Source organism: Nesoenas mayeri, assembly GCF_963082525.1.
Source record: "Nesoenas mayeri genome assembly, chromosome: 7".
NCBI lineage: Eukaryota > Metazoa > Chordata > Aves > Columbiformes > Columbidae > Nesoenas > Nesoenas mayeri.
In genome coordinates this window covers 22267672-22293629 of record NC_137551.1, presented here as the reverse complement: position 1 = coordinate 22293629, position 25958 = coordinate 22267672, and the positions used below count along the sequence as shown (strand labels likewise).

Here is a 25958-nt window from a genome sequence, read left to right as displayed (position 1 = left end):
AAGGCAAAAAGATCATGATGAAGAAAGAAATTAGTATGGACAGATAGAAACCCTGGTCACCCAGAACAAAGGACAGAGTCCCTTGTAGCCGTCAGCCCTGTATTGCTGCACACACACTTCAGTCTGAATTTCCACTGCAAGGCTCTCACGCATGCTCTGCAATGGGCTACACCACATGAAAACTCAAAAAATACACACAGTGACATGTTTAACTTCCCTTCATGATGGGAGTGGGGAAGAAGTGATGTTTTGAAAACCTGGGGTGGCAATACTGCCTTCTCTGTATGTTCTGCAGAGCCAAAGAGAAGAGTGCTGTGTTGTGGGGAAGATACTGAACAGCTCCAAAAAATGTTGAACATACTTTTGCTTCTCTGACAAAACCAGATACATTAGTGAAATCGAAAACATTAACATGTTTTGTTTTTCACCAAAACTATCAAACAAAGATTTTTTGTACAAGTATTTTTCAGACTTTTTGGGGGAGAAAAGCTCCCAAACTGAAATACTTACAAATTATGAGAGAAACTACACTTTTCCAGAGATTTTGAAGTGTTTTAATGCCAAAAATTATCCTTTGACATCTTTCCCGTGTCCAAAAAACCGTGTGAAAAATATTTTTCTCCCTGTACAGTGGATGTTATTTCGCTACTATAACTAATATTTTCATTATGCAGAAAAATTGTCTTGCTATGCTTTCCTCCAATGGCTTCAAAAGTGAATGTATGTCCAAATATAGCAATAAAAATGGAAAATGACAATTTTTTTTTTTTTTTAATTTTTTTTTTTTAATGGAGGTAAACTGTGAAACAGAAATTTGGAAAATGTAGCTTTAGTGAGTTATCTTGTTCCAGTGGGAAATAACCTGTGTTTCTGGTAATCCATGAAAATGTGAAAATAATCTGACCTATTTTAGGAAATTCAGACATAGGAATTTTTTGAGTTATGAATCCAAATGTCACCCTCAAAACACAACTAAACTGTGTGTTATTTTTGCCTTTTGAGCTCTAAGTTTTCCTGGACAGCCAAAATGACTATGAAATTACCTTAAAATCAAACGAAAAAGGGCAAAATAAAAATCCCAAAGAATTCTTCTCCCCTGCCCCACAAAGCGAAGCAATCCTCTCTCCAAGACCACCACACAGTCACTGGTCTCTGGATGGTGCAGTCTGGAACAACATAGTGCACCGAGGTGCTGTAATGTCTACCCAAGAGTAAACCAAAATCCATCCACTGCTGTCAGCACCCCTATACAGGAAACACCTTGTCCCCACTGGGGTGGGGTCAAGTGAGGTTGTGGTCTCATTCCTGGGGCTGCTGGGCTCCTCCAGCTCTGCACACCCAGAGCTCCAGGCTCCCCATGCTGCCCTTCACTCATAGCAGTGACTTAACCTCCCCATTCTTCAGCCATGAAGAAACTCCATGCATGTGTATGTATATGCCTATATAATTATGTGTACGTATACTCCTATATACTTATGTGTACATACACGTACAGTTATTTATTCACTTCACCTCTACCAAAAAGCCTAACTCGCAAGGAGCCAATTCTCCACTGAGTAGAATTGCTACTAGAAAAGTCAACCAAACAATAAATAATAACCTTGCTCTTCCCTGTGCCAGCTTTCTCCATGACATACAGGCTTGTGATGACTTTTTTTTAATATATATTTTTTTTTTAACAGCAGAAGGATTTCTAGCCATTTTCTTGTTTCCCTTTCAATATTCTCCAGCTCTAGTTAATTCCACAGGCCAGGGAACAGAGATGATCCTATTCTTCCACTGAATATGGCTCAACAGAATTATTTCCACCCTATTTCCCAGATGTACATTTGATTTTTCTAATGTTTCCCCTGATAGAAGATTCCTTCAGCTCGCTATGGTTTACATTGACTCTTTTGACTCCCTCATCCTCCCTGCAGCAGAGTTGGAAGGCAAGGAACTGAGGATCCCTGTTTGGAGCCAGCCCCCTGCATGTTTCTTGACTGTGCAGGCTAACAGAGGCTCTGTTGTGCTCTGCACTGATAGAAACGTACCAACCAAGGGAGTGAAAGGCAGAGGATAGATTTGTATTATACAATGTTAGTGCTATCAAAATACAGCTGGGCCTAAAGAGCCTATTCAGAAGCCCTAGATCGTGCTTAAAAAGTAAATAACGTGTCTCCAGCACAGCTGCCTTGAAAATGCAGCTTAGCAAAACAGTTAAGACCATTTTACAAAGTAGCATAGGAAGCTGGATTTGTTCTCTTAGTTTTCTTATGCACCAAAAGAAAAATGAAAGAGACTAAATTTCAAATACCCCAACTGCATGTTTGATTAATAACTAGACAAATGCTGTAATGGTATTTTGCCAAAAGCCAGAGGAATGCAACTTATTTGCCCTAGATGATGCAAATTAGTGCTACTTTTAAAGCCTGTTATTAGGTGTGAAAATCACCCAGGCAAACAAGTCAGCACAAGGGCCTCTGTATCACTCCTGCCCCAGAAAAGCACTTTATGACTTCTACTGCTCTAACTCTATACCCCTTCCGCTGCAAGAAAAGGTGATGAAATGCATGGACTCCGGCCAGAAGGGCCACAGCAGGGAGAAAGATGATGTTGTCTTAGTTCTCATGTCTCAAAGCAGCACCACAGAAAGCCAGACCTGAAGATGCTACAGCCCAAAGCAGCAACACTCAGTTCTTATGGAGCGGTGCCCCATAAAAACAAGATGGAGACAACCATAATGGTGACAGGCTCTCATGGGGAAATTGTGAGGGCTCTGAACTAAGCTATTGCAAGTGGCCCAAGAGTGGCACTAAGACATCTCTGTGGCTCTGCAAGGCACAGAAAAATGCCCTGTTTCCTTCCAGGAGAAATCTATTCCTCACCTACATATGGCAAATAGACTTTATCAAGACAGGACTTAGTCTCTGCCTACATATAGGATATGACTAAGAAATGTGTATTTGGACATAGTTCTACAGAAACTTCATTCTCCATTAACTTTGCTATAATTTCTTTCTTCATCACCTGTGCAGTTCATGATCTTTCTCATTAATCACTTAACTTTATTGTGATATCTGAGAAGCATTTTTATGAAGTTGGGTAGGAAAGATAATTACTGTTGTAGAATGACTACTGCATATTACATTCAAAAGGAACAGTCCCTCAAAACCCACAAGGAACCTATCCTCTGACTGGAACATATGTCCCCAGACAAAAAAAGCCTAAGAACTTACATAAGTGAAAAACATCTCATACTATTGTGGCTGACCAGCTTCTTCCACAGTGAGCGCTGTGGAGACATTGGTATTGACCTTCTAGGGCAATACTTTAAGTAGATGCCACAGCAAACATTTTCATTTCTTTTGAAATCTCTGGTTCTTGTGACAAATTTTTAGCCTTGGGGTAACATGAAAACAGACAAGCAAAGAAGAAAGGGGAAAAAAAAAAAAAAAAAAAAAAAGGAAAAAAAATGGATGGGTTGGCTAGAAAGGGAAGAGCATTGCTGCTGCTAACAGAGAAGTGACATGTGAACATGGTTGTGATTCCTTACCTTATCCCCTGGCTGCGGTCTCATAAGAGAGACTTGATCATAGCCTCGTCGAACCAAAGCCCACAGTGCATCAAGTTTGCCCTGGAATAATTAAAAAAAAAAGTAAATAAATAAATAAATACATGACATGACTAAGAAATTTAGGGAAAACAGCATGAGGTTAAACTACAGGTGAGTTATACAGGTGGGGAGGGAAAAAAAGCACAAAAGCACTGGTTTGGGACACAGGTTTCTGGGATGAGCATGGTGTGCTAGTCCCTTGGTCTGCACTAGTCCTCCAGCTTCCTTCTCTGTAGGCAGAGATAACAGCTCTGCCCTGCCTCAAGGGTTGTGTGAGGATATAAACATTAAAAGACAGTGAGACACCAGATACTATAATGACACAGGAGAAACGGGGAATGAAAGTGTGGAGAGACTGAATGATTTGCCCAGAAAGCAAAGACTATGTCTTGTGGTTGAACTAGAGGGGAACAGAGCTGAATCCCAATCCAACGTCTTAACCACAATACAGTCAAAGCAAGGATGGTGCAGTTTATCTGATTCTCCTTGTGTGCTGCTTTGAGATAGCACAAACCAGCATTTCCTCCACACTCCCTAAGAGCTGAGATATCTGCTGCTATGATCCAGGCTGTGCAAAAATACCTGAAAGGAAGGTGTGAGCTGAGGGAGGAAAGATCTTTGCTCATGTTCTCCAATACCCTACACTTTTCCTCAAAAAACTACAGCAGCACAGTGCCAGGTGAAATGCACGTTCCAAAAAATGTGCAAAGTTGAGGGTTACTGATCATTATCCTAAATGGGCTCTCTCAGCTCCACCATAAGACAGACTGCACTAAGAAAGTGGGATGCAGCAACATGCATGACACAAGAGACTTGGTAAAACTGAGGTGCAGACACATTACCTTGATCGGAGTGTACCATTTCCTCTGCGAAGGTGGTTTTCTCACATGGGGCTTCTTTGGCTTGGGTTCCCATGGCTCGTACTCCTGTTCTGGCAACTTAATAATAGCGTTTTTGGGCTTCTCCAGTTTTGCTCCTTCCTCTGTTGACCCCTTGTCTCCCCATCGCACCTGAAGTCAGGAAAGCACACTGTAAGTAGAGATACTTCAGCAGTCACCACCAACAAGTGGTTTTCACGGACATTAATCAAGTTCCCGTCAGATGACCCAGTGCCACCAGACGTGAAGATAATTTTACAAACTCCCACTGTAATCAGAGATACATATTTAAGAGTCAAATAGTCTCACTCAAAAGCATCTTGAACTACTAGCCTTCTCACCTCTAGCAACCTAAGGTATTGTGGAAATTCAGAGCATCCAGGGCAGATCAGCCCATTTCCCAGTGCAATCTGAAGTGCTCTGCCTAGCTCTGCTAGGACACGGCTATAACACGCTTCCCATTGCCTCATGCAAAAAGCAGGCAGCAGCACCAGCTGAAGGCAAGCGGTCTTTACAACCAGCCCCACGCAGCTCCTGTTGTTCAGTTCAAAAGTGAAAAAAAGGGTCAGTAGACAAGCACATGCGCAGTTTGAAAGCATCAGTCGTCAAAGTTGTGCAGCTACTACTAAAACCAGTTCTTCCAAAGATGACCTTGCACAGCCACAAGAGAAAGTCAGTAACTTTATCTTCACATACAATACACTACTTATTTCAAGCTGAAATTCTGATGATGTTGTCTAAATTATCACAAACACTAATGTGATCATGCTTCCAAGGGCAATATATGATCCATAGGGTTACTCAGCATCAAACACAAAATCCTCCCAAGGAAAATGGTGAAGGATATAAAGATACAATACTTTAATTGCAGACTTGCAGAGACTTACTGAGAAGCCATTGCTTTTGTTCTGTTAGCCCTGGTTTGGTCCAGATCCTCAGCTGGCTTACATTAGCCCACCTCCCTCAGCTACCAGCTAGATCTAGTGTGGTTTCTGGTGTGAGCTTCATTGGGTTGAGGCCAATTGTATGAGGTTTAACAAGGTCAAGTGCTGGGTCCTGCATGTGGATCACAACAACCCCAGACAACACTACAGGCTTGGGAAAGAATGGCTGGAAAGCTGCCTGGCAGAAAAGGATCTGGGTGTGTTGACTGACAGCCAGCTGACTATGAGCCAGAAGTGTTTCCAGGTGGCCAAAAAGGCCAACAGCATCCTGGCTTGTGTAAGGAATAGTGTGGCCAGCAGGGCTAGAGAAGTGATTGTGCCACTGTACTTGGCACTGGTGAGGCTCCACCTTGAATCCTGTGTTCAGTTTTGGGCCCCTCATCACAAGAAGGACATTGAGGTACTAGAGAGAGTGCAGAGGAGGCGACGAAGCTGGTGAGGGGCCTGGAGCACAAGTCCGATGAGGAGCAGTTGAGAGAACTGGAGCTGTTCAGCCTGAAGAAAAGGAGGCTGAGGGGAGACCTTATTGCTGTCTACAACTACCTGAAAGGAGGTTGTAGCATGGAGGGTGTTGGTCTCTTCTCCCAAGCAGTAAGTGACAGGACAAGAGGAAATGGCCTCAAATTGCACCAGGGGAGGTTTAGATTGGATAACAGGAAAAATATTCTTCACGGAAAGGGTTGTCGGGCATTGGAACAGGCTGCCCAGGGCAGTGGTGGAGTCACTATCCTTGGAGATGTTTAAAAGACATTTAGAGGAGGTTCTTAGGGACATGGTTCAGTGCTAGAGTTAGATAATGGCTGGACTTGACGATCCTGAGGGTCTCTTCCAACTGAAATGACTCTATGATTCTACTCTAGGACAGCCCTAAAAGTCATTATTATGCCCTCAGCTGACAAAGGTGAGTAACAATTCCCTGCCGTATATTATTCATGGTTAGGAATATTGAACTGGTTTCACCAAAATGTTTATTTACAGAAATTAGCAGCTGATCACAGACTGGATCATATGGTTCCCTGGAACACATATGCCACAGGACAGCACAAGGCAAATTTCTTTCACAGTAACTCCTCACTTTACACATCAAGACTGGCTTGTGTACATGTTCCAGGATTTGAACTGCTGATCAGTTTCAACACAGATGTGTTTTTATGCATTAGGAGTTAATGCTTAAGTGAAAAAGGAAAAAAATAAAAGTGAAAAAAACTTGACCAAACACAAACAACAAAAGAAAACCCACTGATTTAAATTCCCGAAACCAACTGCTTCCAGCTAGCCAGGCGCAGCATAGATAGCACCCTCAAATACTCAAGACCACTGTAACTCTGCCTGAGACAAGATAACTGGGACCCAACTGCACTGAAGGGTTTGATCCAGTAAATTAAAACTTCTTTTGGTGCTTATTCCACTTCTTAACCTGCAAATTTTCTCTGGCTCATAATGCTATATACATGTAATTATTCACGCAAATGATGGCAGCTTGATGTCTGTTACTTGGACAGCAGGTGCAATCAGGTAGACAAACCCTAATTCAATCCCAGTCTCTAGTCCATCAAGGTAGTTTTCTAAAAATCACATAAAACCATATTGCTACAATTTATATTTAAATATGCTGATTTTTACAACACTAAAGAACAAGCCAAATACCTCCATCCTCTTAATTCCACCAACACCTCGACCTCCATAATAAGATGCATCCACGGTTGGCCACTTTTTCTTTGGCAATCCATCTTCATCATCTGATTCCTATGGGAAAGACAGGGAGGTATTACTACTGTTCTCACATAAACAGCATAAACTATGGAAAAAAGAAGTGAATATCCTATGGTCTAATCCTTGGCTTTGTGTGTTATACTTATTTGCTGACAAAAAAACCCCATAAGTCTCGTCTCTGCAGCTGCAATTTTAACTAGGGAAGTCAAAGAGAATTGCCTATTCCTCTCTCTAGGGAGCTTTTATTTAGTCAAATATGCATTGAGCTTCAAAATGATGACTAACTTGTAAGGGAAGGCAAATTGGAGATGACTTGTACATTATACCGGCTTGCCACTATGCTATGCAGAAAATGTAGCGATCAGTCAGCCCAAAGAAATAATTTATTAATTGCACTTTTAGAACTCAATGTCACCTAACAGGGAAAAAAACCTTACCACTGTGAGTTTTCTAACATGTGCATCAGACCTCTTTCTCATGGCAGCTGTAACCATTTATTCTACACTGCTTGATTCTTTGTAGAGTCTGGCTCAAGCTGTACAGTTTGGAACCAAGACTCAGACTGGAGCATCTCCAAATTGTCAGGAAGCTCAGATCCAGAGTTTTTGACCTGCAATTACGAAGACTGCAGATTATTTTTCTGGAATATGAGAGAGTCTGAATCAGGGTTTTATTTCAGGTTCGTTGTTCTGTTCTTGCTTAACTAAAAGCTGGCAAATGTTTCTGCTTTGACAACCCTGAGAACATATCTCCAGCTCTATCATCTTGAGCTGATAAAAGTCACTGGGATTTCTCAGCCTCCCTACCATTACATTGAGTTGAGGCAGCTGAAAGTCACACCATGAGACTCTCCAAGTATATACATAATTGAGGAAAGGGCACAACAAGCCTCCTACAATACCATCTTCATTCCTCACACTCTTTATTAAGGACAAATAAATACACCTCATGCTGATATGCAAGTGTGTGTGCTGCTTTCAGACTGGCCAGGCACAGTGCTCTCTGCTAATTTGTATCAGTACAAGTATGTTTATAGAAACATTGCTTGGACATTTTTTTTCCTCCAGTAAAAATTAAGAAAGAGAAAACCAAATACTAGAAAAGGACACAAATCATTGTCAGATTACTAGGTAACATTTTCTCAAGATTGCCCTACATGTTTCTGTTGGAATGTAAAATGAATTGAAAGTCCAAAAGCCAATAATAACTTTTAAAAAACACTACTTAGTTTTTGATTGTTTATATTTAACTCTTAGGTTATGCCTTGGATAAAGGTATTTCCATCAGTTATTCAGTGACATACGATCTCAGCCATGGTTCATAAGTCAGTTCCTCCAACAAATTATTTAGTGTGGCTAGGCAAGACTTGAGCTGACATTTCCATTAACTAGTAGGGGGTGTGCATGGGTGTTTTTTTTTAATTTGTTTGTCTAGGGGGGTGGGTGTGGTGCTGTTGTTTGTTTGTGGGGTCTGTTTGTTTTGGGGGTTTTTTTGGCTGAGGTATTTTGTTGTTGTTTTGTTTTTATCCTAAGTCAGGCAAATAAATATACAAGGAAGTGACTGTGGTTTGCCATTGGGTTCTGTTCTTTCGGTTTGTTGGGTTTTTGACTGTTATTTTTTTGTTGTCATTGTTTTGTTTGTTTAGTTGGTTTTCAAGAGTATAACAAATACACAAGTTTTATCCCACTTCGTGCCACATCAAAAATAGTACTCAGTTTTAATTCCTTTGTGTTGATTTAATTGTGAACTTGAGTCCTATATAAAATATCCTACTTCTTCCAGGCAAAGTAACATAGATTTCAAATGTTTGTGTCTAACAACCCTTTTGCTAGTAAGCCTGACAGTATCAGGACACAGTTAATAGTGAAGGTTGATACTTTTTCATCTGATAGAGTATTTATACCAAATATCCCCTGCATGGAACACATAACAAAGCAACATCAACAGCTACCACATACATTTTGAAAAGTAATGGACACCTAATGCTTGCGGTTTAGAACAAGTTTTAGATAATTATATTCAGTTTAATAGGAGAAATATCAGACTGTATCTGTTAAAGGGCAGGTCATCATACCTTGGGAGGCTAGTGATAAGTATAATGAAACAACAATCCATATTGGATAAAGACAAGGCCAAGTAAAGGGATGGATAACATCTGTATTCTGTGCTATTCCTGGAGGCTTACGTCAGCTCACAGTCTCTTCGCTTGCATTTAAAGTCTCTGCTGATCAGAGTAATCACAAAGCGTCTGGGAACTCTGTTGCAGGGGTGTGATGCTCTCTGAAACTTCTTTCAAACACAGCATGGCTGTAATTGCATGCTTCGTGACAACACTAATCACCCTAAAACCAGTATGATTTTTGGTGTGTATCTCAAAGTTAAGTTGTCACAGTGCTGCTGCCCAGGACAAGCATCAGGCTCACATACACAGTAATGGTGGCCTCTGGCAACCTCAAAACAGCAGCTGTGGTTGCCTCCTTATATTCATGCCAAGTTACATTAAGTTAGCAGCAAACTGTAAGCTTCTCTTGTGGGTTAGGCAAGTATTTTTTCTCCATTTAAATGTCTATGCCTAGGAAAGAAATAGTGGCAGGCATGAGTTTTCTCTGGAGGTACTTTTATTTATTACTATTATTTCCATGAAATTAGTACAGTGAAACTAAGCTGAGGTTAGAGTCAGTGTGTTACAGTCCCAAAAAGAACTAAACACAACCCTGGCTCAAACAGCTTACAACCTAAATGAAGAAAGGCTCAATGTCCTTCCAAAGGTCACTGTGCAACAGAACCACAGCCAGGGCAGGCTCTTGTCTCCTGATAATGTGGCCTTTACTGTCCTTTTTTCCAGCTGCCAGATTTTTTTCCTTACTGCCAGTCTGGGCTAAGGTCCTGCTGAGAGTGACAGCAGCTTTACTGAAGGAGGCACAGCTTTCAGCACAGCTTAAGAAGCAAAGATTTGCTTACATACCTGTTTGATGTGCAGCACAAGGAACAAAATACCATAGGAAGTGTTTGGTCTGTGTACTACTGAGTTATGTAACTATTTTCTCTGTGGATGGAAATAATCTTTCTGCATGTATATAAAGAGGCTAGAAGGCAGAAATAACTGTCCTGACCCAAGAGACTTCCTCTCACAGCCTTCAAGGTGTCATTTAGACACCTACAGGGATGACACTCCTGGGCAGTATTCTACAGTGTACTACAGGGCAGGGCAATACACCACAGTGGCTGCAGACACCGTGAGAGCTCGAAAATAGCATACTTACAGGCTCTGGAGGTGGTGGTGGTGGCGGCTCCTTGATTACCTGGAATATATAAATAATGGGAGAAGCCTGAGATAATGCTAAGGTTCATCCATCTCAATGGAATGTTCTCTCTGCTTTCTTTTTTATATCACAGGTGGGTTGCCCTGCTTTATTCTCCACATTCAATCCTCCCATTAGCCCCACTGCTTTTCAGCAGGCATAAACTAAATGCAGATGCGAAGCTAAATCCAGCACATTACACTATCTGATCAGTCAAGAAGTACCCTATTAAATAACTCACAATACAGCTCTGTATTCTGGTAGTTCTGCCTTAAAAATGTCATATAATCACCAAACTAGTGAAAAAAAAAAAAAAAAAAAAATCATTCAGAATCTGCAGCTCCTCTGAACTGAATTTAAAAAAAACAGGAGCCTAACTCTTGTGTCTAAAAAGGGTTTTAACAACTTACATACATATTAGTAAACCTATTCCATTACACTTTTCTGAAGCAAATTTCATATCTTGTTCTCCAACACTTAAACTCTGTGCTTTTTCAGGGCAGAATTAAACCAAATCAAAAGAACAAAAGCCTGTACTTACCACAGTGCAGCACAGGGGCCAGAACCACCACAGAAGAGCCAGAGCCAGCAGCAGAAAGAGAATCAGGAGAGCAATAAAAAGGATGGTCCCAGTCAGCTGTAAACAAGATGATTATTTCTGAGTTATCTGCACACATCACAAACAAGGCAGGAGACCTGAAGTTACACATTTAGACTGAGCAAAACAAGCCATATTTCCCTCACTACGAAGTCTCAGGCAGCTTGTGCAGTCTGTTGCTATTGTCATTAGAGTCACATCAGTATTTGAAATCACAATTCAGGGAAGCACGTCCTGTTTGTGGTGCACATATGTACAATTTATGTATAAATTTATGCTATGTTTATAGCCCCCTAGATTCAAGGGTGTTAAACTTGTACACAAACCATTGCCAAATGCTGTGCTGACAGGTCCCTGAATACTGTCAGAGGGACACTGCAAACTACATGACCACAGAACTCTCATGTGTGCAGAGAAACCTTTCATCACTAGAGATGCAGAATATGCAAATGCTGATATTCAAAGAAAGAGAATATTGGAGCTAAGAGCTTATGTATAGCTGTTCACATGTCAACATCACAGAACAGAGCACAACTTACCCACTCAGCCTCATCAGCTCCCAAACCTGCCTGTATTGCCTCAAACTACACACACAAGCCCAGCCTGAGTGATTATGCAAACTAGTCCTTAATTCTGCTGGCTCTTGGTATGCTTCCTACAGCTGGTTTCACTACTTTTAATGAGATGCTATAATCAGGATCTTAAGCATTTTTGATTCTTATATTCCATGTATTTTTTTGCAGAGAACAGTAGGACTTTGGGGCTGGATAGATGAGGGTCTACATCCAAAATCAAGGTTAAATTTTCTTTAAAATTACTAGAATCTGAAAACTTTCACATGTTAACACTTGAAATTATCTTTTTGGAGCAGCCAGACAACCAAAACAGAATCACAGCTCTGTTTTTGTTGGTAAATCTTAATGGATTATTTGCATTTGGAGCATTTCATATCGGCGTGTTCAGAAGATGCATTAACTCTGTATTGCACTGATTACTACAGGAAAGCAGGTATTCATATGCTGTTTGGCCCTGCAGAACACATGGCTTTTTGGAAATTAAAAATTATGGGCAGAGGCATGCTGGGAGAAGCTGTTCCTTGCACTGTACAGAGCTCTGGGATTAGTTTAAGATTAGCTCTGGTGATTCAGCCATTTCTTTTATACCAGGAAAAGAAACCTCTTCAATGGTACATTTTTTGAGTTTGAGATGAGATTCAATTCACCAGCAGCAGGTGTGCCAGAGAAAAGGCAAAACTTGGCAGCAAACTAGAGGAGAGCCTGGGACCAGGAAGAAGTAAAAAGAGCTTCAAGACAGGTCTGTGAATCAGGCTGAGAGAATGGGACCTGGATACAGAGGAAGCTGCAAGAGATTTTCAAAGGAGTGGAAAGAGAAACAGAAGGTGGAAAGAGAAACAGAAAGAAAGCAAATTCCAAAGATTTATGGAGGATTCACCTTATTAAATGAAACTTCTTGCTGAATTCCCATGACACCAGAAACTGATGCTTACCCCCATCTTACAACAGGAATTGCCTTCACTGTTCCAAGTGGGCTTGTTTTCCCTTCAAACAGTGAAAGGGTTGAGGGTAGAAAATGAAGTATCAGCTTTGCAAAGTCTGTGTAAGATACCAAGTGGCACCTAGTTCCTCCTCAGGCCAAATCCTAGAGCTGTCAAGACTGACATGTTCAAGATGGGACTAACACAACCACAGCTCTTACTCCATGCTTTTAGGTAGGTAGTCCAGTAATCCATATCTCTGTGTCACAGCATCATCATTCCTCCACTGCTCTGTGACTTCTTGTTATAGACACAGACTGACCTGCTTTGGGATACACTATTTACCTCACCCCATTCATTTGGTCAGGGAGCAGCTGAAAGCCAAGGTGGAGTGCTGCAACATGTGCCAGACTCCCTGCTCAAAGGAATCCTGTTAGATGATACACTACTCAGGTGAAGTTCACTGCTGCAGCCTCCTTTATCTGGCCCTCCTATAGCCCCATGTAGCACCAACAGATCTGGAAAGCAGATATTTGAGAGGCCTGAATTCCCAGTGAAGTCAGTTTGCTGAGAAAAGGTTGTGCAAAAGTCAAGTATAACTTTAAGAAGTATTACTTCACTCCTTAAAACCAAATCCAAGCACAGGATCAATGCAGTGCATGAGTCCCAGACACACATACCACTGCTACTGTTACTCCAAACACACATTACCTCCTTGTTTTGTAGCTTTCGTTCCCAGGCATTGCTAAGTGCTCATACAAATTGCAGAGACATTTGCCAGCAGCAGCTCGGGACCTGCTGGCAGCAAGAAGCTAAAAAGAGTCCTCTTTTAATGATTAAATATAAAAAGCATCATAGTGAAGCTGGACCTTGAAAAGGACATAGCAGACTTTATGCAGCTGAACAGAAGTAAGCACAGGGATCACACTGAGGCTTTAGGAGTAAAGTGAAGAGAAAAGATACTTACTGTACAGAAAAGACAGAAGGGCCAGCTGGGGAGGACAGCTGAGCAGGCCAGCTGACTGCCACCCACACAAAAGGAAACAGGAGAGGAAAGGAAATGGAGGGAGTCTCTAAAATGAGAAGAGTGAAATGCAGGAGATTAGGACAAAGTTGGAAACTAAACTGCCAGCTTATCTGTTTATGGGATGTAACCAGAGACAGACTTTTTGTATCAGCTGAGAATTAGGCTTCCTGCCTCCGCATTCAGTCTGCAAGAGACTGGTCAAAAATTATCAGATTAAGAGGACTGGAGATTGGATTCCTCTCTTTATCCTGAGGCTACCAAGAAGAAAGCTTCCTCTGCCCATGCTATGGCCTGTGGGAACACCAGCTAGGGCTAAGGTTTCAGTTTTCATCAGAAATAAGTTACACATGAGTAACTAAATGCATCAGTTAACACTTGTGTTTCACTGCAGACTCAAAAAGTTTTATTGTACTAGAGGTAGAAGAGGTGAATAAAATGTGAAAATATCAGTCCTCAGTATAGAAAAATTGGGGAGAAAGTTTTGGAAAAATAATCAGGTTAAGCAGCAAATACATCTCTGCTAAATTCTGAGTCCCTGTACCCTAGGCTGTTCCAGCAATCTTGTAAGAGATTTCCCAACTTCATTACTGAAAACATCAGAAAATGAGATTTGCAAGTTCCAGTCACTGCATTTATCTGCATTCCTGCCCTTCTGTTCTGCAGCTGTCAAAAAGGTCAACAATGATTACAAACCAGTATGACAGCATTTGGCATAGGCTATCAAAGTCCTTTTGACTCTAATAATGATAAAGCTCTACTTTGATACAAAGTGCTTGCTATCAGGTACTTTAGCTAACATGGTTTACTCCACAAGCACAAGAAAACACCTCTAGCTACTCCACTTGCTAGCACCAGCTATGAGCACTGCTTATTTTTACTCCAAGACAAGGAAGACAACTGTTTATCTCATAGTCAGATTCTTCATTTTGATTGTTTGATTCCAAAATCAGATTTTGTTACAGGATTACTTCTAGCTGTTGGTCCCTGACACTCCACCTGGCTTTTTTGACCAGGAGATGCTCATATGACAGTCATCACTGTCCTGCAGCAACACATTCTCCCTGGGCTGGGCTGAGTAGCAGCCTTTGTCAAGAAGCTCATCCCAGGATCAGAGGCTGATTTCTCTTTCTGGTCATCCTCCATGACACCAAGAGAAACACAACTAGCCCCGTCACTAAAACTGTAAAAACACCTTAGCAAATCCTGAACTAGTAAAGGCAAATTGTTGTAGTCTAAGAACAAATGTAAACTCCAACCAAAAAATAACAGTATAAATTTAGAGGACCTTCCATGCTGTGGGCCTTCCATATCCAAGCCCTGGCAGCTGCACCTTTCATCCTGAAGACCGTAAGGGATCTCAAAGTTCAACAGCGTGTTGCTTCCTGATGCTCATTTCCTCGTTTTCTCAGATTCCCTTCTAGTCATTCCCTTCTAGTCTGAGGATCAATCTTTCCTCAGACAGGAATTGAAGCGTGCCTTTTGTTGTAATTTTTTTATGCAGTGAATCCATCATGATCTATCCATTATCAAGAACAATTTAATCTTAACTAGCCCTGGTTATTTTTCAAAGAACTGCTGGGATCCAGTCAGCAACTGTAATGCAGAAGCTGTAGATAGCTCATGCTCACTCAGGGAGGCTTTGACCTGTCTCTTACCACAATCTCATGGTTTCTCTGTCAAGCCCCATTGCAATTACTTACACATTGTGTGCTGGTGATGCTGACAGAGCTGGAGATGAATGTTAGCCCGTTGTTCATGCTGACTTGTAGGAAAACCACCCTAAAGCACAAAACAGATACACTTATTTTTAGTGTCATTTTTAAACCCATTTTTACCTTTATTCTGGCTGTGTTTTAGCCACTGGCTTGTGAACACGCATGGATAGCATGTCCTGCTGAGTCAAGGCATTTTCATGGCTTCAGGTGCTCACCTGCATTTGGCTCACTGCTTGCCCAGGAGCTACACTTTTTATGCTGGCTTAATTGAGTTTGGGCATATGCTCTTTATTAAAAAACCTCCATCCCACCTGGGGCAAAAGGCACTAGGACTGCAAGTCATAACGAAGTCTCAGATATTTGCAATACTACCCTAGATAGCACAAGAAACTTTAAGACTTTTTTAAAAAAACCCTTCTGCAGCTTAAAGAGCCAGAACTTGTTTTCTTTTATATCCAAGCAAATCAAGAATACCTGCACTAAGGTCAAAGGTAAAAACACTGAAATGACAAATTTAAAAATTTGGCTCTAGTCATTCTCCAATATCAGAGAAAGGGTCTGACAAGAGGAGAAGAAAAAAAAAAAAGGGGTGACAAACCCCAAACAACTTTCCCTCACTCATGAATAAGGAAGGAGAAGGAAGCATTCTCCCTCACCTACATACAGTATTTAAACACCCACAACATCGCCCAGAGGGAAGGTAGAGCCTTGTGTCATGTCTCCCAGGAGTCTGCAGGATTAAAACAGCTGAAAAACACCAATACTAGACAGAGCAGGGCAAAAACGCAGGAAGAAAATCTAGAACAGCACAAAAATAACTCAAATCAAGCACCTCTTTTCAATCAAAGTTTGCCTGGAATTCAATTACCTTTTGGTCTGAAAAAAAGGATATAGGAACAGAAGAGAAATCACAGTTCTATGATTACAATATGGGGCCATGGTCCAACAAGGCCTTTGGTTAATCAGTGCTGAATACCCAGCATTGATTAGAGCTGGTTCATACTAGGAGGGGTTTTGGCACAAAGGGGATGCTGTAATCCTGCCACACACACAAATTTATTAGCTTGGCACTTTGGGCAAAATTCTGAGCCATTGGCTCAGTAGTGACATCCTCATCCAGAAGTCTCCTCTCTCTTGTTACATGCTGGAAAACAGTACTTACTGTTCAGCATCTTCTATCACTGGCGCAGGACAGAGTAAGTAAGTATCATGAACAAAAGTTGGCTTTTCATCTGAAAAGAAATTAATATAATTGTCAGAGATTAAAAAAAAAAAAAAAAAAAATTAAAAAAAAATCATCCCAAGCAGGCCACCCCTGGCGAGCCACAGACAAATTCAGGATATGGGCAAGTACCAATATTACCCAATTGCACTGATCATAAAACCCAGTACTAGATGGCAATACAATGTTATCGGGTTAGAGATACTACAGCTAAAAAATGGAAATATATCTCTGTTCCCAACAGGAATAATCAGGCATTTTGAAGGCAGCTCTGAGCAATATTCATCTTGTCTATCTGAAAAGTGCATGCAAATTCTACTGACACTGAATACCCTGACAAGCTACTCAAGGGGTCAAAAGTACAGGGTTCAATTTTTGCCTTCCCACTTCCAAACACACACGTAGAGGAGAAGCCAAGGCTGCACTGTTAAAGTTCATGGAAAAGGAAGGATAAAGTTGGGATGAAGTGGACAGACACTGGAGAAAAACAAACAAACAAACCATGGTTGTTCATATACAGGAGACATGCAGAGAGGGGTCATGAGAGATGCTACCAAGAGGACCTGTCCTGCACTAGCTGATGCTTCTCTTGTCCCCAGCCTCCCCTCTGTGGAAGCCTCATCCACAAATAGACCATGTTTATGGTGGTTTGGTGCAGACAGAATCAAAAGCAAGGCCACAGGTGTTTTCCCACCTCTTTGCACTCCACTGCTCCAAGGGTCAGCAGTGCTAATCATGTTGCTTTCAAAAGTCACACCCAGAAAGCCAAGTCCCATGAACACAGAGAAAAGGCCCAGCAGTAATCCTGCAACACCACTCCACTAACTGCCTAAGCTGAGGCAGAAGACCAGACAAATCACTGTTGTGATCGTAGCTTAGCTCTTAATGGCCAGCAAAGCAGCTACCCTGCTAGCCCAGAGAAAGACTGCTCCATGAGAGTCCAACTCATCTGAATAAGGGTTGAATAAGGTAAAAACTACCACCTTATTTATACTTAAGAGACTTGATCACTCCTTCTACCTAGGGAAAAAAAAATAACTCAAGCAACAACATATATAAGATTTGTTCCTTTGTGTTTCACCCGCTCCAAGCGCACCTAATGACAAAACTCATTTCCCTGTTTTGGCAGAGATGAGGCCATAGAAATCACAGTGGTATGTTTTAAGGCCAGCCTGAGAGCAAAAAACAGCCAGCATATATCAGTGTCTCATCATATCTGTTGCAGATCTAAACCAAGGAAAAACATAATGTGGAGGAGATGGGGAATTAGGGTAGCTTTATTCCTGGATACTTCCAGGCCTGGCTCAGCACTCACTGTGTGAAGTCCAGTCAAGGTGCTAGCAGATTAGGGACAAGGAAGAAAAAGCAAAAAGTCTGTCTACCTGGTAAACCACAAGAAATGAATCTCTGGCAAAGAGCATCTCTAGGTGGAATGAGAGCGAGACCACCTGAGTTTACTTAATATAGTCTCTACATAGGCAACTAGGATAGGAAATGAAGGAGTGATTCATGTACTCCTTCTTGTAAGCGAATTCACTGCTAGGGAAGGCACCAGTCTGACCACGACAGGATATGAAAGCCTCTACTATGCTCAGCCAACAAGGGTAGCTTATACAGGAAAGAAGCACAACTCCCCTCCCCGTGCCATGCTTCACCCTGCCAGACATACACAACTTCTCAGGAATAAGAGAGGACTGCTGAGAAACTGGACACTCAATTTTTTTTGGCCATTCAGTCCTTTGCCTGGCTGCTGAGACAGCAAACAAAAGACCCTATTTAGCACAGCGATGACAGGGAGTTTCCACGTTACATGTTTGATGCGATGAGACAAGCTACTGGCATCAGAAAGGAATGGCACAAGCCTAGGAAGGCCTTGCTTTATGGTGTCTCCTGAGCTGGTGAATAGTCTGAAGACACCACCAGTGCATCAAGATAGCATTATTTCTTTTTACTGGTGATGAACAAGGGAATAGGGAGCAATTTTATTTCTCCCTCTTAAAAGCTGATACTCAGTTCTCACTGACGGTATATACATCACCCATGTGCATTATTACAATGACTGAAATTCATTGTGCAGCAGCATGCCCCATATATAAACACTCACAGCACAATGCCCACAGGTTACAAAATTTAATAAGGACGAATTTCATGCTTCTGCCAGGTATAGATCCCTATCCAGCTCTCCCAGCATCCACTACAAGGACTCCCCTTGACATGGATAAGAGCTGGACTGTGTCCCATGAGGTGACACAGCCACAGGGCGTCTGGAATCCACCAGCCTGCAAACTTACTGATAGTAAGGCTGTCATTGAGCTTGAAGCTGCAGAGCACCTGGTCGATATTTCTGGCATGATAAAAGCCGTTGCCTCTTACCACAACTTGAAAGGATTCTGTAAGTAAAAATAGAGAAGGGTTATGAAAAATAACTCAAATACAGCATTTCTGTCCAGAGTGATGTCGAGGACAACATGAAAATGACTGTTTTCTGCCCTGTGCCTGAAACTAAACATTCACACTGATACTCTCACTATTCAGCAGCAATGGCCAAACGTGCTATAGTGGCATTAGTGCTTCACAATCTTCTCTTTGACTCAATTTTGCTCTCACAAGGATACCACAGAGCCCCAGTGCCTTAATTGAAGGTGTCACAGTAATATGGTAAGTCTGACTTTGCTGATGTCATATCATGGTTCCTCCACAGCTTTTAGGACAGACACTTTTGCTAACCATAAACACCAGTCCTCCCTTCTGTCTCCATGGTAGATGGCACTCAGCTTTCAGCAGCAGCTCTGTTCAGGCAGATGCTGACAAACAGGACTCCTCTCCTAACTCCCCTGTGAATTGGAAAGGAAGCTTTGCATCTGGATCAAGCCCTGGAAAAACACAATCCTTTTGCCCACACAAGAACTGAGCCTGTGGACAGCCCCACCAGCATCTGCTGCTCGTGGGAGTAACTAAGGAACCACGCACTGCCACTTCCTTTGTGCTCTTCTTCCATACCCCTACCCCAGCAGCAGAAACCATCAGTGGTACAAGAAGCCTGTCACATGAGACACACTGTCTGCTGGCTAGAGCAAGTGCTCCTAAACCTGCCCTCCAGCTGCTCTCACAGCTTCTGTTGCAACAGTCCTGATAGGGAGGGCACCTGTGATTTTTGTCATTATCATGATAAGCAACTGATTTGTTCATTCAAGCAGGAGCCCTATCATTTTTTTTCAGCAAACTTTTCAATAGCGTTTTTACTGATAGAGCAGTTTTGCATTTGAATAAAGCAAATCTAGGAAGGGTGCTCTCAGAAGTGAAAGCCCAATTGCACATGCCCTCCACTGTTGACACCACTGATCATGTTGCAGAGCACTGAGTTTGCTCATACATCTGAAATAAAACCCTCTGGTTGTTGCCAGAGAGATCAGTAAGGTGATCTGCCCGGCTGAGCATCTGCTGGGAACAGAACTGTGTGGGAGAAGGGAAGGGAAAGAGACAACACCAGCTGAGTTTATCAAGAAAACACCTTGACCCACTGTACCCAGTACAATCAGAGACAGGAAAGGTAATCTGAGGAAGAAGGTATTAAGAAATTTGGCTTTATTTTCTCAGTTTCTCCACAGCAAGCTTTTAAAATTATTTCTTACTAGCCTACACACATGACACTTCTCAGAGCCGTAGCAACAGCACAACACACCTGTTTGCTCCTCCTTCCCTTTTACTGTGCACAGGTGGAGCCCAACACTGAGCCACCATCTCCTTCCTCTTGGGGCCATCCCAAATTGCCAAGTTTGGCACAAGATACACCAGGAGGGGAGGTGGCAAAGCAAATTTCCCTCTAGGACAGAAAATACATTGTAGCTGCTAAACTGACCACAGAGATAACATCTTCAATGCAGACAGGTGAAGACACATGTTACAAATTTCTTCTGTCCCAAATGCATTTTTGAAACTCCATTTGACACCATACACAAGAAGCCAGATGACAGCTGAGACCCATGACACGTAACAAGGGAAAGCGTAGAAGTTGCACTTTCACACATAAGTATCCTACTTTAGCTGAATCCTTCATAGACCTCACTTATAATATGCCAGCCTCTGAGCAGCATTTGAGACCAGCCCGACACCAGTGGGATACCAGCACAATACAGGACCAATCAATCTTCTGGCTACACATAGAAAAATAAGAATGAACTACACAGAAGTTCTCCACTAGCAGCAAGTAAAACCATGAATAAGTCCATGTGCATTATTGTTTGACAAACATACTAAAAATGAGAGGAAAACAATGTTGATAGAATTGAAGGGAGCAGTACTTGATTTTTAGTGATGCAAGATCTGACTTTTGATAACATTTCATACAATGCACAGCCGGTTTATTCTTATGCTTCGGAAGGAGGACTTGTTATTGAGTAACACTACATGAGGCCCGAAGGTGGCTGAAATATATATTCAGCTTAGTGTGCCTGCTCTTCAGTATCAAGTTACTGCAAGGCAAGCTAGCATGAGGATGTGAAGTGCTTTAACTTTCCCATACAAACAGTTTGTCCTTGCCAAAAACACATTCTCACTGGACTGAGGTCTAATGCAACTTTGGATGAATTGGACAAGGGCATGGACAAGTTACAATCTGGTTTTCCTCACATTAACTTTCCCATAGAGCAATGCTCTGAACTGACACAGGCTGCAAGAAACACAAGAATTACAGAAGATATTTTGAGAAAGGGAAAAAGAAAATATCTACTGGGGTGCATACTAAAGTGAAACACATACTTTGCACTTTGCTGAAGAAAGATAATCAAATTTGAGACTTCACCAGGCACATCAAAAGCCCAACACACAAAACCAACATTACAATTTGACCTCTTTTTTTAAGGGAAGAGTTATATCTACTGGTTCCCACTGGGGATGGAGAGCACTTTAAACAAATAAAAATTGACTGTAGGGCAGATTCAGCTGCTTCTTAATCCAGTAAGTACCTGGAGTTACTCTAAGCCTGGTTCATGCTTTGAGCCATTCCACTTCTAACCCAGATGATATGCTGAGGGTTATTCTTGATGAGCATCCCCTTTTGGTTTTTGCCAGCAGAGCTGAGAGTCATGGCCAGCAGGTGAGGGCAACCAGGCTTTTGTCCACTGGCCAGAGCTGCTTGCCTGGGACCAGGCATTAGTCCAGACTTGCTTACAGCCAGCCCACTCCACAGTGGCTTGAACACCCAGATAAGATGACAATCTTTTTTCCTCTCAGTTTTTTTAATATTAAAAGAAGCTTGCTGAAAAAAAACTGCACTTAGGGTTTTTTGTTTTCCTTCCTTCTCCTGAACTAATGGTCTTCGAAGGCAGCAGCCGCAAAGGCTTAGCTGAAAGCTATTTCAGTGGCTTTAAAAAAAATACAGCAAGTAAAAGACTTTCAACACAAAACATCAAAGGTAAAAGCTACATATAGAAGTTTAGTCTTGTCAAGACAGTTTACCTCTCCTGCCCTTCTTTTCACAGTCACTGCCACTCTGCACAGTCAGTTGTGAACAACCTGTCCACCAACACAAAATGACAATATAGTTTCAATACCAGACTTGCATGGAAATATGAACAGCTGGTACTGGATTCGGTTGTTGCTGTTAAGAAGTCTGCCCCTTCGGATGCTCCAGAGCATAAATGTGTTCTAGATGATGGTCTGTTGAAATGGCTAATTCCATTTAATTTTGCGCCCTGGCTGCGTCCTTTTCTTCCTTAGTTACTGTCAGATCATAGATTGTAGCTTTTGACAAGACAGCGAAGGGAAAAAGGTCAGCACTGAAATAACCGGGCAGCGCTGGCAGCGAGATGGTAGGTTGAAGCTGGTGTGCGCTGGCTGCCCTGTCGGCTTCGCTTCTGTGACTCTGATGAGAAGCTGACGGCTTGCATCCACACCTGGTAGTTGATGTGGCCAGTAGGATGCCACATCCAACAAAACCTTTCAATCACATCTGCGTACCGTAAGCATAATCAAAGCAATGATGCTGTCAAACAGGATATGAGGCACCTTCAATTCTGCACTGATAGCCTGTTTACAGGCTGCATGTCTTGGTCGCTTTAAATCAGAGGGAGCAGGAAGGACCCAACTACATTACTCCGCATTGGGGATGATGAATTTGCAGGGTCAAAAAGCATTAAGCATCAGACAGCTGTCACAATGTGACGAAATCAATTTGTAAAGGGACTTGCCAGATAGCTTCGTCACAGAGAGCTAGAGTCCCAACTGGAATTGTCACCACATGAGAGCAGTTTCATCAGCATTCTACTAAACCTCTGGCAAGTCAAAAATGAAGCCAAGATCACCAGTAATCACCAATACAGTAGTAATTATGAGCTGCAAGAGCATCTACAGGGAGTGGGTCAGACTCTGTTTTAAGCCTTGAGCATGACTGGCTTTCACTGAGCAACACAAAGCCCTCATGATCTCATATCAGATTCTAAAAATCAGTAATAATGCTAAATAAAAGCCAAACTGATTATAACCTCCTCACTCAGATAAGTTTCATACAAAAAAGCACAGTCATAGCTACATTTCAGGGCTGTGAACAAGGAAGCTCCATTTGCTGGAAAATGTGATAATATATTGCACTCTTTCAAAAGGCCTATTTTTTCCACCAATTTGTTTGTTTGTTTAATTCCTAGCTTAGGAAAAAAGGGGAAAGAATATTGCATTTCTAGAAAGTGTTATGTTCTAATTTTCAGCCAGTTCTAAATGTAGGTGTATATATATTTTTATGTAGGATTTAATGGCTATATATCTTACCTATATATTATCCGTAAACCATTTTAGTAATTATCTAAATTTAAAATGCATTAAAATACTGGGATGACTTCATAGGCATCAGCATTTTTTGCATTAAAATCCAAATGAAGTACATTTACAAATAAATCACATTACATATAGAGTAGAACGATGACTGTCCAATGAACTAGATTCAGAATCCGGATTCACACTACCATAAAAAGAAGTTGTTCAATCCCAGGAGACAGTGGTGCACACAGCTTTAAAGATGAACCTCTGGCTATATTGAAGTAAGTAGGATAATAGAGGATAAAGCCAAGCACAAGCATAAATATTTGCAGCTTCACACTGTAAAACCTCTTTCAGGAGCTCATTTCAGATAAAGCTTGCAAGACTAGACTCATATAGCTATTAGAGGCCCAAGTCTTGGTGCTGAAGACCATTTAACTCACAAGAACAATATGTATCACTCAGAACACCACTCTGCAGTTTTGGCTTCTTCCTGTTTTCAAGCTCCCTGCCGCTAAGAGCAAAGCTTCAAGCACGTGAAATCAAAGTCTTCATGCCCTGGTGATTCAGCACCACACTTTGCCACGTGCCAGCCCTTGCTGGCTTTGTCAATGGGGACAGACCCAAAGTCAGAATTTAACTGAAACAAGTGCCTGCATATTGCTGAATCAGCAGCAAATACACAGAAGCTGGTTCTGCCTTATTTATATTAGTCTGATTTGAAAGCCACAAAGCCACTGAAAAACTTTTACAGATGCAAGTAATGCAATAGGGTTTATTGTTGTGGGTTTTTTTGTTTTGTTTTAAGGAGGGCAAACTATTTTAAATTGTATATTTCTAATAACATTTGTGATAAATTAGTTACCTAGACAGCTTGGCATAAAATGAAGTGGTTTAATCTCATTAGTCAGGAATCAAACATATTCCTTTTGAAAGAGACAATTTTACTTTTTTTGTTGAAATATATCAATTTTCTCAAATACTTTAGAAAAACATTTTCTAATTTCCATTTGAAAAAGTGGTTTTAAATTCAACTTTCCAATATTCTCAGCATTGTTCCACACAATTACAAGAACACTACTGAAATCCCTCATACTGGAACACTCACATTTTCATGTTGCTAAATGCAATTTTGGGTGAACAGGAAAGCTTGCAATTAGCTGTCACACACACACACACACAAAGCCTGGTATACAATAAGCAAGCAAAAAAAAAAAAGAAAAGAATTTATTACGATTAAATAAAAAAGCTCTGAAATGTCAAATCTTTTAAATTGTCTCTTTATCAACTCCACAAAGAGATTTTCAAGAGCAAAATCATTCCTTTTTTAATTTCTTCACAGACAAGATTTTATCACAGAAGTCTAAGCCACAATTACAGATTTAGGAATAATTCAAAAGACACAGTGATATTTCATTTTAAAATGAAATACTCAGGGCAAAATCATGTTCTGATCAATATGTGAAAATGAAGAGCGAACTATTGGTCTTCTCTTTGATATTAATTAGATTTTTCCTGGGTTTCCTATTTTTATCTGTTTTCAAGGTCAACTTTCATGCATCATTGCTATTTTATTTTTATGTGCTCATTTTTACAGTGTATAAGGAAAGGAATACAAGACAGTAAACATCAGGTCTAAATAACCATGCTATAAACTGTACCTTCCAGCAAACTTATGGTGTCACTCTTACTCTGCTGCAATACCCTCTTAAGCAGACAAAAACACAGCAAGGGAATTGCTAATGTAAACCAGAAAAAAATCCAAGTTAAATATACTAGACATGAAAGGCATGAAATTATCAACAGCTCCTCTGGGGATCCCTTCATGTTTACCATATATGCTAACGGTGCTTTCATTGTAAATAAGTAAAGCATTATTACTTTGGAAAACACATCAGGTACCTCGGCCTCTGCAGTTAATTATATCTGGTTCAATAAACCTGAGATTTCTGTGAATGTTTTGCAAAATCTTGTTCTAACTGCTGACAAGTCCTAGCAGATCCCAGGAACGCAGTCTGTCCAGAAATTCGTGAGACATCACCTCTAGACCCCAAAGCAGCTCTGGCAGTCTGGCTTTACATCACTTCTGTCTCCTCCTCTCAGATATGTTGAAAAGCAGTATCCCTGGTTCCCAAGTGCTACCCCAGCCAACTCTCCATGCTGGCATTCAGCTGCAGCAGCTACGTGTTCACCGGCACCATTTTTTTCATCAAGTAAGAAAGAACACAGGGGGCTTTAGCCGTGTCCTGAAGGGGTGCTCTAACGCATCCACAGGCTTCAGCTTCAATACCACATTCAGTATTTACCGACATTTTATCATTGTTATTCACGTGCCTTATCACATATTTCCTGTGGAAACTTACCTCCTGCACAAACACTCGATGGTTCAGCTGCTAGTATCTCAATGCAAGATTTCTTGAGAATCTAAAAGATTTAGATAATGGTATTTTCAGTAAACGTTTTTATCTATGCTTTATTAAGGCAGGAAAGGGTGTCATTTTCTGGGTTTCAGAATACCCAACTTACTGAATCAATGGTTCCTCTCAGGGCATAAAAGCCTCCCGTAACTGGGAAAACATGATCGATGCTGTCAGCAATTGTTGACAGCTGCAAAGAAAGACAATCATAAATCATGAGGAAAACAAAATTACAGTGAACAAAACTGGGCCCTTTCATACTTGCTAAAAGACATCATACTGACATGAAATGATTTATGCCT

The 25958-nt window shown here is 41.3% G+C and overlaps 1 protein-coding gene across 1 annotated transcript in view; it reads right to left on the bottom strand.

The window, feature by feature from the left end:
- Positions 1 to 25958, bottom strand: part of ANTXRL (ANTXR like) — a gene marked incomplete at its 3' end in the record, with an annotated part of 58897 nt that overhangs the window by 14547 nt on the left and 18392 nt on the right. The window contains exons 8-17 of the mRNA XM_080348051.1: positions 25766 to 25846; positions 25603 to 25663; positions 18781 to 18879; positions 16430 to 16499; positions 15253 to 15331; positions 10974 to 11069; positions 10394 to 10432; positions 7065 to 7163; positions 4438 to 4605; positions 3536 to 3616 (exon numbers count right to left, since the gene is read on the bottom strand). Coding sequence (XP_080204177.1) covers positions 3536 to 3616; positions 4438 to 4605; positions 7065 to 7163; positions 10394 to 10432; positions 10974 to 11069; positions 15253 to 15331; positions 16430 to 16499; positions 18781 to 18879; positions 25603 to 25663; positions 25766 to 25846 — 873 coding nt within the window. The remainder of the gene's footprint in view (positions 1 to 3535; positions 3617 to 4437; positions 4606 to 7064; positions 7164 to 10393; positions 10433 to 10973; positions 11070 to 15252; positions 15332 to 16429; positions 16500 to 18780; positions 18880 to 25602; positions 25664 to 25765; positions 25847 to 25958) is intronic.